The 13,897-nt window shown below is 43.6% G+C and overlaps 1 protein-coding gene and 1 pseudogene across 2 annotated transcripts in view; one reads left to right on the plus strand and one right to left on the minus strand.

Moving 5' to 3' along the window:
- Nucleotides 1-13,897, minus strand: part of EIPR1 (EARP complex and GARP complex interacting protein 1) — a 241,402-nt gene that overhangs the window by 75,817 nt on the left and 151,688 nt on the right. For both annotated transcript variants that reach the window (XM_075555673.1, XM_075555672.1), the window contains one exon: nucleotides 2,413-2,569. In XM_075555673.1, the coding sequence (XP_075411788.1) occupies nucleotides 2,413-2,569 (157 nt within the window). The remainder of the gene's footprint in view (nucleotides 1-2,412; nucleotides 2,570-13,897) is intronic.
- On the plus strand, nucleotides 5,600-5,901 carry LOC142454311 (DNA-directed RNA polymerase III subunit RPC10 pseudogene; annotated as a pseudogene).

Here is a 13,897-nt window from a genome sequence, read left to right on the forward strand (position 1 = left end):
GCCTGATAACTGATGCCTTTGGAACCACGTGATCACACAGGCTAATGTGTTCTTCCATGTGGGCTTTGTTGCTTCTGAGCTAGATGGCCACTTGTTTATCTTCAAGCATTCAAGAACCCAGATACCATATCTTTTGATAGCCGGGCACCATCAGCTTCCTTCATCACATTTGCCTGTTCTCTCGCTTTGGCTTCAGCGGTGTGTCAGGAGGGTGAGCATCATACAATGCCAATTTAATAGAAGAAAGTATTCATGCATTGAGGGAGTGCTTGAGTAGAGGCCCAAGGTCCTTCCGCCTCAAGGTGAAGGTTTTAAAAAGAAAAAAGGATATGTAATAATTGATTGGGTAACAAAAACAAGTTTGATGAATAATGAATACTGTCAGCAAAATAAAAATATTGGGAATTCCAGGATGAAATTATGGAGTTTAGTTAATTTGGATATATTAAAATATCAAAAATGGCTTCATCACAAGTTTTTCTTTCAGATAATGTGTATATGTATGATCCAACTTTAACATATGAGCCTAGTATTCATTTCCCTAAAGGACACACAGAGATGGCTAGGTGTCCTGCTCTTCTGGATGATATCGTTTCTAGAACACTTTAAGCAAGGTGGAGAGTTGGAGGGTGTAGTATGACAGTCCCTCCCATAGCTCTAATCCCCAGATGGGTCCAAACTCTGCTCTCTGAGCTCACCTTGAGTTCTGCACTTACCACGGGATACTACCGTGCTCTGTTTAGGTCAATCTCCTCAAGCTGCCTGCTGACCTGGACTATGTCTTAGTTATCTCTGCTCCCACTGAGACTGGTATTCCTACTGGAAAACATACATGCACACACACATGCCTATTTACTTCCTAGGAAAACATGGTTATGGTTTGAAATGCGGAACTCTTAACCCATTCACTGTAATTCAGCCGATTCTGACTGATAGTGACTCTTCATATGGTTTCTGAAGACTATAAATCTTTACGGGAGTAGACAACCACAGTGCCTGGTAAGCTTGAACTACCAACTAACTATGCGGTACACAGCCCAATGCCTAGTGCACAGTACCATCAGGATGCTTAATGTGTACAAAGATGGTGACTTCAAGAGTTGAGAATCATTCTGAACTAGGCAGTCAGCTGACATGTGAAGGACTTCGAAAAGCTAATGGAGAAATTCCATTATCTTTCCATCCCCTGTTCCCACAAACTTTTTGACGCCCCCTCACAGTCTAGGCAAGCTCTCCCATGAGTTTAACATTCCTTAGGTGCCTCCCAACCTGACTCATCAATACCAGGTACTGATTTAATATCACATACCTTTGTAAGAAGAAATGATTCCCAAGCGAGTGGTAGTGTAATCGTTATAAAGGGAACTCTGTCACAACAACACACTGTGCTTTATCTGAAGCACTGTTCTCCTTTCTTACTGCTATATCCAAATCCTGACCATAGAAACCCGAATCACTCTAAAGGCTACCTCCAAATTTAATCCCTCTAGCCAGAGTTACTCCTTTTACTGGGAGCGCATAGCAGTCACAATGGTTTCACTGTATACAGATGTTGACATTGTCAGGCATCCATCCAGGATGGCATGGCGCAGCAGGTGCATAATGAACAGCTACTGAATTAAATCAAGCAGGTAGAGGCAACTATGACAGAATCGACCAGAGAGGAGGATATGGAATGAACACACCCTCTCTCTTTCACGGTAGAAACCATGGCTCCCTAAATTGACCTAGTCTGCAATTACGTCAATGCTCAGGTCGTACGGTATTCTGAGGAGGGTCAAGACTCACTTTGTGCTCAGCAGGAGCTGCAGTAACTATCTCCCATGAGAGCATTTATACAGCCACTGGCCAGGGAACACCAACGAAAGATTTTCACATCCTAGTCCCTTGATCGTCAATATGACAGATGGGGAAAGCAAACATGAGAATGAAGACATGGAGCACGTGGGGATATGCCATGAGCAGACACAATATGTGGTCACATTTAGTTCATAGAAAAAAGACATCACAAGCCTTCAACCTAAAGTCATGAATTTAAAAAGAGTATGTGTAAGATTTCTGAACGAAAGCTTGCTTTCGAATTTACTAAGTAATAGAAGCACCATGTGCGGTGCGGTGGCTGACTTTTGTCATTATGTCAGGAGCCAAGTGCAAAGCTGACTTCAGATGACGAGGGAAAAGCACAGGAGCAGGATTGTGGGATGTATATGAGGTAGGATTTCCATAAATGTTTCTCATCTAGAAAACACTGGGACTAGGTAGGGGTGGGGTATCAATTTGTACCATTTTATAAAAAGAAAGTTGTTTTTTTAAGAGTATAATGTAGCTTCTGCAATATAAATTTTGTACCAACTTGAGCACCCGTCTAACCTTCCGGCTGACTCTGGGCGTATAAAATATGCAGGATCCTACCAGGCCATGTTGCCACGGGCTGTGTTGTCAAGGTGACAGAGTAGCTCCAGGGTCTGCGTGGTGCTTGAGGACTCATCAGGGGATTCATGACTGCCTGATTCCAATTCCTTCGGCATCCTCCACACAGCGGCACATGTCAGGACTTTACTGTCTGCAGCTAAGCAACAGAGGGTAATGTCAACAGAGCATGGGACGCAGCCACATTCTCTATACAGCGCATCAACATTTACACAAAATCCACAAGCAGGGCACATCTGCTCTTTAAAATATTTCAAATTGCAGGCAGCAGAGAGAGAACAGAGAGAAAGGCACAGAGCCGGAGTCAGCAAGCAGAACCAGGCACCTCTCGTAATTAGCATACATTTAACCCACTTTTCCCTTGTTTTAAAAACCATCATTCTGTTTCATAAGAAAATTTAATTTCCTCAAAATCGATTTTCTTCCGTTCTTCTTCAACAGTTCGTCAAAAAAGGAAGCAAAATGAAGGGTTGGAGATAGAATCGCCAGGACGCAGCTCCTTTCTTTCCATCTAAGATTGGCATTAAGTGGATTTTTTTTCCTCGTTGCTTTATTGGATCATTTTAAAAAGACATTAAGCACACTAAGAAATACTCCATGTGGAAACACTCATCGGTATGAGGCTACCTCAGTTTACCGACTGTGGTAACTGTTTGAGAACCATCGGGGAACAAGCTGACACCATGGGTCATACTGGCCCCTCTCCCCAGCACACCAGGCAGTGGTGATCCCAGGGCCTGCTGTGATCACCTCCCTCCCTTACAAGTCAAGTCAACAAGCTTACACTTCCCTGGCTACTCATGTGCCACCTCTCTTTTGAGTGCGGATTTTCTTTATTTTTAAGATGTACCAAGAGTCTGCTACACATAGAATATTAAAAATAAACAGAAAAAAACTGTCCTCAAGTTGATTCTCATAGTGACCCCGACAGGACGAAAGAGAATTGTCCACACAATTTCCTAGGCAGCAAACTTTAGGGACTGCCATAGCTTTCTCAAACAGAGCTGCTGGTGGATTTGAACTCCCAAATTTGTGGTTAGCAGTCAACTGTGTGAAAACTACACTACCAGCGCTCCTTACTATATGAAGGAGCACCAATAAGTTCATAGGAAATCAAACAAAAAAAATGAAATGGAATTTCCCATGGATGTTTTTGAAGCAAAATTCTATCATAGTCACTAATGCCATCTCTATCACCAACGCCATGTTTCAGCTACTAATCCATCTTCTTTGTTTCCAACTTCTGCATTCCATTCGCTAATGATTATTACTGTATCTTGGTTGCATGTTGGATCAATTGTAGACTGAAGAAATTGGTAGAAATTTCATTTCTTCGCCATTGTCTTTAGTGGTTGGTGCAGAAAGTTGACTAATACTTGTGTTAACTAATCCTCCTTGCAAGTGTTTAAATATTACCATCACCAAAGCCATGTATTTCCAGATAGGTCATGAAATAATCTTTTTAACAATAAATGTGATGACATTCCTCTTCACTTATCAATCCTAATATGGTAAACCATATGAAAGCCCGATTCAAAATGACCCAAACCAATACTTTTCAGTTCCTCATTGCCAAGAATATCAATCTTTATGAGTTTCATCTCATTTCTGTCAACTCCCAACTTTTATGTTGGTAGCCAGTGCTGTAATAACCAATCATTATTCATGTATCTTGAATGCAATTTCAGACTGAAGAAATCTGTAGACTTCTTCCATTTCATCATTACTGTGGTCAGAACACCTATCAAAGATCAAGGAATTTTATTTTTTAAAACAGCAATCAACGAGCTGCATCCAAAGTCCTAAATGTTATATAGAAATAAAGGGCAGCAGCATGGATAGCTAAGAGTCCTAAAGAAGAAAACAAGTGGATGACCATTCTAATTTGGATACAAAGATAGGTAAGTAGCCCATAGAGAGAATAGAGCCCCAGATGCTCAGCTTCTTTGCACAAAAATGCCACTGTCGTATAGTGGACAAACAGGCTACTGGATCAATTAAATAGTCATGTTTTGAAAATCTTGAATCTAAGACGTGCCAGCGATTTAAGTAAGAAGATACAATTGTTTCCTAAAATATATAGTAGGATGTCCTTCCTCTTGGCTGTCAAATGGCAAAATAAGTCTTAAGGGGGCAGAAAAAAACCACAAGTCTTAAAAGATGGATAAAGTAGATTACTTAAAAAATAAGCATGTTTGTTAATAAATGATATTACTGGGGCTCTTACATATATTATAACAATCCACACACCTGCTATATCAAGCAGATATGTTCAAATGTTGCACCAAAACATTATATTTCTTGAGTCTTTTAATATTAGCAAGCACCTCTTTATTCGCTCCCTTCCCCACCCTGTCACCCTCACGAACCCTTAATATATTATGTATTGTTATTATTATTTACACATATCTTACACCACCCATTCTATCCCTTCACCTACAATCCTGGTATTTATCCCCCTTGTGGGGGGTTATTCCACCATCATTGCTTTCCATCCCCCCACCCCCAACCCCTTGCCTTTGCCCTAACCCCCTGGAATTGTTTACTCCTATTACTGTTTCTGAGGGGTTTGCCGGACCTGAATTCCATATATTGAAGGCTCTCATCTGTGCCATATAAGTACAGCAGTTGAGCAGGATGTGTGAGGTAGCACTGAGATCATAATACCTGGGGAAGGAAGGATTCAAGAACCAGAGAAGTGTTATGTGTTTCATGGGTAATAAACTGCCCTCTAAAATTAAGCATTTTTATCCACCAAAATATGCAATTATTTGGACTTTATCAAAATTTTAAAATTCTGTTCTTGGAAAGATACTGTCTAAAAATGAAGTAAAACTTGGAGAAAATATTTATAAAAGATATTTCTGACAATGGGTTTGTACCTATAAGCCATTCTACTTAATAAAACAAAACAGGTAAGTTTAAAAAATAGAAGGAGATTGAATTAAATACTTCACAAAAGAAAATATATGAGAGTGATTCAATAAATTTGTGGAAATATTGAATTATAAGATCATGAAAATTCTCCATGAACCTTTTAAAGCAATCTCATATAAATGGTAATCAATTGCATAAAAAGATGCTACACATCATTACTAACAGAAAATAAAATGCAAAATAAAACCACAATAAGATACACTACACCTGGAAGCATGAGCAATTGGCTACCATGCTGCCCTTCTGCCCGAGTTGCAGCAACATACTGATCATCAAGGAGGGCCAGCACTGCCACCACTTTGCCTGCAACACCTGGCCCTAAATGAACGTCACCTGAGAGGTGACAACCGGAAGTATCCCAAGCTTGGAAGAGTAGCTGCCTGGGAGAAAGTAAACTCCACGGCAGAGCCATGCCCTAAATGTGAGCAGCCCTGGGCCCAAATCATATGGCTGAAGACCCACCCTTCTGACAAGCCAATGACCACCTTCTACAAGTGCTGCAATGCCCAGTGTGGGCGCTGCTGGAGGGACTAGGGTCAGGCTGACCTGGCAGCAGGCCCATCTGGTCCTGTGCAGCCCTGTGGACCTGTGATGGTGAGCCCGAAGGCACACAATCCTCTTGGGGCAAAGAGACTTGCAGCAGGACACAGAGCCCATGTGCACTAGGCTTGGGTTACTTTGTTTCTGTCCATGGGGTTTTTGTGCATGAGAAAAGGATGCCCACAACTATGTCTGCCATGTTTAAGGTCCAGGCAACTGACTCTCCTGTGCTGCAGTCTGGGGTCTTCAGTAGCCACCCTGTTCATGCAAATAGTGAAGCAGAACCTCTCAGCTTAGTGCATGACATCTGCCTCAATCTTTAAGTGTTCACTGTAAACTTAATAAAAATGTAGTCTGAATATTTTTTTTTAAAGATGGACTTTGGGTCTGTGCTCAAGCTGTCCCTCAATGGAAGAACACGTTGTTCTAACAATCTGGCATTCTGTTATACACACCCTCTCTGCACAATCAATGAAGACAGAATTGGTACATAAGCAAATGTGGTGAAGAAAGCAGATGGTAATCGGCTATCAAAAGATATAGCATCTGGGGTCTTAAAGGCTTGAAGTTAAACAAGTGGACATCTAACAGAGAAGCAACAAGCCCACACGGAAGACGCACACCAGCCTGTGGGATCATGAGGTGTTATTGGAATCAAGTAATGGGCACCAGAAGATCCAAAACAAACAAACAAACAAAAAACATATTGTGAGAACAAGGGGTGTCAAAGCAGAGATCCCAAACCTATCTGTCGATAATAGGTCATCCCCTCACAGAAGGGTCACAAGGAAGGGATGAGTCAACCAGGGTGAAGTATAGCAAACAAACAGACAAACAAACAAAAATATATCACTGAGAATGAGAGGGGTTGGAGCAGAGACCCATCTGTCGACAATGGAACATCACCTCACAGAGGGGTCACACACAGGGAAGGGATGAGTCAACCAGGGTGCAGTATAGCACCAATGAAACACACAATATTCCTCTGGTTCCTCAGCCCCCACTATGATGACCCCCGTCCTGCCTTTCACTACGGACTACGCTGAAGCAGGTACACAAGTAGAGATAAGAGCTCATGACACACGGAATCCAGATAGATCAACCTCTCAGGAACAAAAATTGGAGTAGTAATATCAGGAGGGGAAGGGGAAGGTAGGGAGAGGAAGAAACCATAGGGGAAGACAGTAGTTAGCGTAAGATATGAAAATAACAATTATTGATAATTTATCAAGGGGTCCTGAGGGAGGGTAAAAAGAAGAACTGATACCAAGGACTCAAATACAAAGCAAATGTTTAGAAAATAATGATATCAACATATGTACAAATATGTTTTATACACTTGTGGATGAATTGTTATAACAGCTGTAAGAGCCCCCAATAAAATGACCTTAAAAACAAAACAAACAACAGATACACTATACAATAACCAAAGTGGCTAAAAAAATTAAAGATTAACAATACCAAGGGTTGGCACAGATTTAAAGCAAATGCAACTTTCACATATTGTTGGAAAGACTTCAAAATAGCCCAGGTGCGTCAGAGACGCTCTAGTAGTGGTGTAGTCACCTGCCGTATGTTCACCTTCAACTCTTAGAAGTGGCTGTTACATAGGTTGGCCTGTTTACATAGGTTGGCAAGTTTTGTGGCAGGGCCCTACTTCTACCAGTTAAATCTGGCATTAAACCAAACTCTAAACCTGTGGTCCCTAGTTTGATTCTGAATCAGCCACAATGAAGCTCAACTGGTAAAGAAGTATAAAGATGCTTAATAGAAGATAGCAATCCTTGAGCCCATAAAGTCACCTTAGAAAGCAAGAAATTAAAAACAATAACAACAATATGGAAACTACGGAGTAGGATCTATCCAGTCGTGCTACATGCTCTACAGATGTTGTTGTTGTTCGACTCCTAGTCACCATATAGGACAGACTATAACTCACCACTCCACGGGGTTTTTCCAGGCTCGGCTCTTTAGTAGAATAGGTCTACAGATATGTTCCCCCTCAGAATCACTGATAGATTTGAACTACTGATATTTTTTGTTAGAAGACAAGTGTTTTAACAATTGTGCCTCCAGAGTTCCTGTCATATAGATCTTGATCAGAAATTTAAATGTTTGTTGTTGTCAGGTGCCATCCAGTCAGTTCTGGCCCACAGCAACCCAATGTAAACCAAAACAAAATGCTGCCAGGTCTTGGGCCATCCTCATAATTGTTTGTATATTTAAATAAATAAACATAACATACACATTTCATATTCAAAATTACCCTGGTGACACAATGGCTGCTGCTGAGAGGTTGTCAATTCAAACCCACCAGCTGCTCCATTGGAGAAAAATGAGACCGTCTGCTTCTGAAGATGTACAGCATTGGAGACCTTAGGAAGCAATTCTATTCTCCTCTATCGATTCCTTATGAGTCAAAGCTGACATGACAGCAGTGGTTTGGTTTATATCCTGTAACCAAGACATTATATATAACCAAACCCACTGCTATCAAGGTGATTCTGATTTACAGGAAGCCTGAAGGACAGAGTAGAACTGCTCCTGCAGGTTTCTGAGAGCTCAAATATTTACAGGAGAAAAAAAGCTCATCCATTTCCCTTGGAGAACTAAGTGGGTTCAAACTGCTGTCCATGCCATCGGCAGCCCAATGCATAATCCCCCAAGCCAGGGCTCAACTCCCTCTGTATATACCAAAATAGTACATATGTAAAAACATATTACAGCAGGGAGCTCAGGGAAGTAACCTCAAAAAAAAACAATGAGCCTTTATTCATTTCTGGACCTGAGCTAACTTCAGACATGGAGCCCATTGAAAAATGACCTAGATCCCCAAAAGTTTAGAACTACAGCACCAGGGTGAGTATACACTGTTAGGAATCTCCCATCCCCACGAAGAAACCTACTGCCATTTACTTGGGCAAGGGTAAGACCCGGGTATTTAAAATTCTTCTGAACACAAGGTACTTACTCACTGATACCCAGAAACACAACATGCTATTCTATCCCCATCGCAGCGGGGTCCAAAGGGCCCAGGCACTAAAGGAAGCCCTGGCGCATGTCTGTCTTCCAGTGGGTCCACTGGACGCACAGGTCCGTTCAGTGGCGATTCTGTTTGTGAACATACACTGAGAGTGGCACTCTGGAAGGCTGCCGGAGCTTCCATATTAGGTCTGTGGCCTCTGGAATTAGAAGAAAGGCCTCACTAACCCTATCCTGTTGGACGGATGGTGGACATGTGTGTCTCACTTAAGGATCAACGACATCAAGAATACGTTGAATTCACCAACTGACCTCTGCAAATTCATCCCATTATGGAGAATAACTACACAACCAACTGATCAGTGGGAGAAAGATGAGGTTTTCTACTCCTGTAAACCCACAGGGGCAGTTTTCCCTGTCCTATAGCGTCACCATGAGTCACACTGGCTCAATGGCAGTGAGTGAGTCAGACCATTAACCCAACAAAGCTGTGATCCTGACAGCAGGTGCAGCGCCGCATGTGGGATCTCAGTCCCAGAGATGCAAACTTTGACCTAATGCACTCTTTCTCGCCTCATTAAAAAGGGAATCAGAAACACACAACATTCCTCTAGTTCTTTAATGTTTCCCCCCACCACCACAATCATGGCCCCAGTTCTACCTTACAAACCTGGCTAGACTGGAGCATGTACACTGGTGCAGATAAGAGCTCTCGACACATGAAATCCAGGACAGATAAACCCCTAAGGAACAGTAATGGAAGCAGTGATAACATGAGGGAGAAAGTGGGGGACAAGAGGAAGAAATGGAGAACCAACTATAATGATTGACGTATAATGGCCCCCACCCCAACCCTACCCCCAGGGATGAACAACAGAAACATGAGCGAAGGGAGACAGCAGACAGTGTAAGAAAACAAAAATAATTTATCAGGGGTCCATGAGGGTGAGAGGGTGGGGGAGGTAGGGAAAAAAGAGGAGCTGATTCCAAGGGTTCAAGCAGAAAGAAAATGTTTTGAAAACGATGATGGCAACATATGTACAAATGTGTCTGATACAACTGATGTATGGATTGTTATAATGGCTGTTAAGAGCCCCCCATAAAATGATTTTTAAAAGGGTGGGAAGCCAGAAACCATATGCAGAGGAAAACAATGTGTATTTACAATTTTGCAAAAAAGGTATGGTAATTCTCTTACCCGTTATCATATATCAGATCAGGACACCCTGCTAAACAATGCACTGATTCACTCCATTGATGGTATCATCAATCAAGATGAGCATACGGAAAACCTCAGTAAGGCACACGCTTGTCAGAGAAGAAACACTACAAAGATTCAGAAGTCCACCTTTGAGCGGAGTTTTCAGAGATCCAGTGACTGTGAGAATGCTGACATTCCCTCCAAAATAAAAGAAAAAATTCGTGTACCTTGAATCCACAAGGAAGAAAGTACAATGTCTAATCAAAAACAAAAACTCACAGCCACAGAGGTAAGGCCGATTCATACAGACCCTCTAGGACAGGGTAAAGTGCCCTTGTGAGTTTCTGAGACTGCCACTCTTCCCTGTGGGAGCACAGAGCCCCATTTCTCTCCCTCCCCTGGAGCAGCTGCCGACCTTCAGATTGCAGCCCGATGTGCAATCACGGTGCCAACAGGGCTCCTACATGATGCCTACCAGGTCTCTTAACAGGGGAGGCATGAACTCCCGGCACAGGACTACTCTCCCAGGCCACACGCTGGGGGCATGAAATCCGACAGCAGGGTCAACAGTAGAAAAGGACTGCAGGAGGCTCAGCAGAGAAGGTCCTGCCACCTGAAACACAGGGTCTTAGGGGCTCTACTGGGGTTGAAGAGCCAGTGGAAAAAAGGGCCTCAGTGTGGAAATGGCAAGTACAGGGAGAGAACAAGCCTGCAAACCCCTATGGTTCTGGATCATGGTCAGCCATGCACAGCCTGGTACATGACACACTGAACCATGTGGCACCAAGAGATCATGTGTCCCTCATGAGATGAATTTCGTTTGGATCAACCAAGTGACACAATGAAGTGGGCCGAGCAGTAGCCTCCGTAGAATAGAAACAGTGTAGCCAGGATCAAGATCCGATCGGACCCAAGGACATGTGTAAACTGCATAAGCAGGTGCCTAGATCACTCCTGCGAAGGCCACTTGGGGATCCTAGACAATTAGTCCCAGTGGCGCAAGGGTTAAATACTTGTCTGCAGACAGATCGGCAGTGTGAGCCCACCAGGTGCTCTGTAGGGGAACAATGTAGCGGTCTGCTCCCTTGAAGACCCTGTGGAACAGTTATCCTCAGTGGCTAAAAGTCGGCATCAGCTCAGTGCTAATAGCTAGATAATTAGCTGGAGGAAGAGAAAAGCCTGAGCTTGGTTTAGAGAGAAGTGATCTATGTATGTGGATGCAAGTCACAAAATGGTCACCAACTGTAAAACAGTGCAACACATGAAAGGAAAATGTGAAAGAGCTCGGAGTATTGCATGTGGTCATGCTCCATGCAGCACAGACTTAGGACAGTGGCAAATGGCCTCGCCACCTGGCCAGTAGCCCGCAAGGAAAAAGACTGAAAATGAGAGTGCAGAATGGCTAAGATAGAGAGATATGGATGGACATATGGCAGTGGGTACAGAATATAAAAATCTTTTTACTGCATATTACCTACCAGATAGCTACTACAATGGAAGAGACATTGAATAACCACCAAGTAGACAAAAATGACTTGGCCAGCTGATGTTAACCAGTTTTCTCTAGAGGCTACACTGGCAAAAAGAGAAGGCAGACACCACCAGCACTCCTGCCCCAAAGCATCAGTTCCAGCTTCTCAAGTTTGATCTCCCTCTGAGTGACCTATATTGCCAGCCTTGAGTGATCAACCTGTTGGCACGAGAGACCAGCAGTGCCACAAAGTGACTGCATTGGGTCTCTTCCATCTTAGAAGGATCAGTGTTTTATTCCAACAGGAATAGATAACTCTTCAAGACGGGAATTTGCCTTTCCTATTTGCAAAGCCTGAGCCAGCACACAATCTGGGAATTAATAAAGCACCTGAGTCGAGCCAGAAAATCTCACAATATATGGCAACTGATCAAGAAGTCCACCTCACTATAAAGCAGGGCTAAGGAGCCCTGGTGGTGTAGTGGGTTACATGTTGTGTAATCACAAGGCCAGCAATTCCAACCTACTAGCCACTCTTCAGGAGAAAGATGGTTTCTGCTCCATAAAGATGTACAGCCTGGGAAACCCACAGGGCAGTGCTGCTCTGGCCTATAAGGCTGTTACAAGTCAGAATTGACTCCATAATATTGACTTGTTTGGTTTACAAAACAAGAGTAAACCCATGACTGGTGGATCTACTGTTTGTATCATACATCATACAATCCAGAAACCATGGTCTCACAGAGAGTCTGAATGTGCAGGAAACGGTGTAGCTGGTTCCCATGATGCCGTATGCAGTACATGCATTGAACTGGATATCTGTTGCCACGCAAAGAATATATGGGTCTGGGAAGCAAGAGCTGAAAGCAAGTGTATTAGTTTCCCCAGGCTGCCATAAAGCTGGTGGCTTACAACAACAGAATGGGATCTGCTCATGGTTCTGGTGGCTAGAGGTCTCAGTTCAGCTAGTCAGCAATATCATGCTCCCAGAAGGCTAAAAGGGAGATCCTTCCTGGTTTCTTCAGCCTCTTGTAGTTCTGCTAGGTAGAAACAAGGACCGGGGATGTCCCTCTTCATGCCTGGAGGCCCCCACTACAGTAGGTTGGAAGAGAACCAGGCCAGGGTCAGCAGCCATAGGGCATGCACCAATTCAAGCCAGAACCTGGTGGGCGCTACACCTGGGTGGGCCCAAAATAGGCCAGATGGGGTTAATTCAGCCAATGGGGTCAACTAATACCTTCAACCACACCTCCCAGGCAAAGGTCCCAAACACCAGGACCCGAGCTTGCCCTCCCCCCTTTTTTCCATCTTCCTCTCGGCTGTGGCGCAGTCTCTCTGGCCTCAGGCCACCACATGTGGGTTTGCAGTCTCATGAGGCTGCCCTTGTTCAGTGACTGTACAATCTGAAACTTCTTCCGTCCTTTATAAAAACTCCCTTGGATCACAAACCAGGCTTTGGCGTGAACTCTTTCTCCTGCGATTTCCCGCCCGAGAAACCTACTCGTTCCAGGAGTTCCTTGATTTATGGCAGCATGCGGCCAACCTCTGCCTCTGTCCTCACCTGGCATCCTATGTCTCTTCCCTTCCTATAAGGGGCCAGTCATATTGGATTAGGAACGCACTATAATTTCATGCTAACTAGTTACCTCTGCTAAGACCCTATTTCTAAATAAAGTTATGTAGGTAAGAACTATAACTATATCTTTCTGAAGAACACAATTCAACTTCAATAGCTGCAATGACCAACTAGAGGTTCTGTGTTGTTCAAGTCTGCAATTTTGGGGTCCATTGTGTTGGGGTCAAGGTTCTGATTTCCAAAGGGGCTCACTTTTACTAGGGCATGTAGCAAAGATCCATAGAACAATAAACCACAAGTGCCACCTTTGGGCTCCATTTGTGCAGGGACCTCGGGAGTGAGGAGCCAGGGGAGTGACCTGATCAGAAGGGAATGGCAGGCTATATTGTGATAGGCAAGGAACGTGCATAGAACTCTATTGTACTTAAGCACCTCTCTGCATTCCTTTGCCCAGTTAAGACTGGACAAGGGTTGTGGCCTGGGTCTCAAAAGGACATGGTTAGCAGCAGCTCAGCTCCTTCCTAAATAGAGTTTCAGGAGGCCCAACAGGAAACCACAGTGAGCAACAGAGATGATCAGGTGAGGGAGGCAGAATTTAGAATGAGCAGTGAAGAAGACAATGTGCACCAACGGTGTTCCTCTGACATTGGAGGCTATAGTTTGCCCTACTTATCTCCTTGTTCTGACTCTCTGCCCAAGAAGAGAGGCCCACTCCAGCCTTGGTAGAGCCGCTCTCTCAATATGCATGAAGAGTTATACC

Source organism: Tenrec ecaudatus, chromosome 8 (genome assembly GCF_050624435.1).
Source record: "Tenrec ecaudatus isolate mTenEca1 chromosome 8, mTenEca1.hap1, whole genome shotgun sequence".
Taxonomy (NCBI): domain Eukaryota; kingdom Metazoa; phylum Chordata; class Mammalia; order Afrosoricida; family Tenrecidae; genus Tenrec; species Tenrec ecaudatus.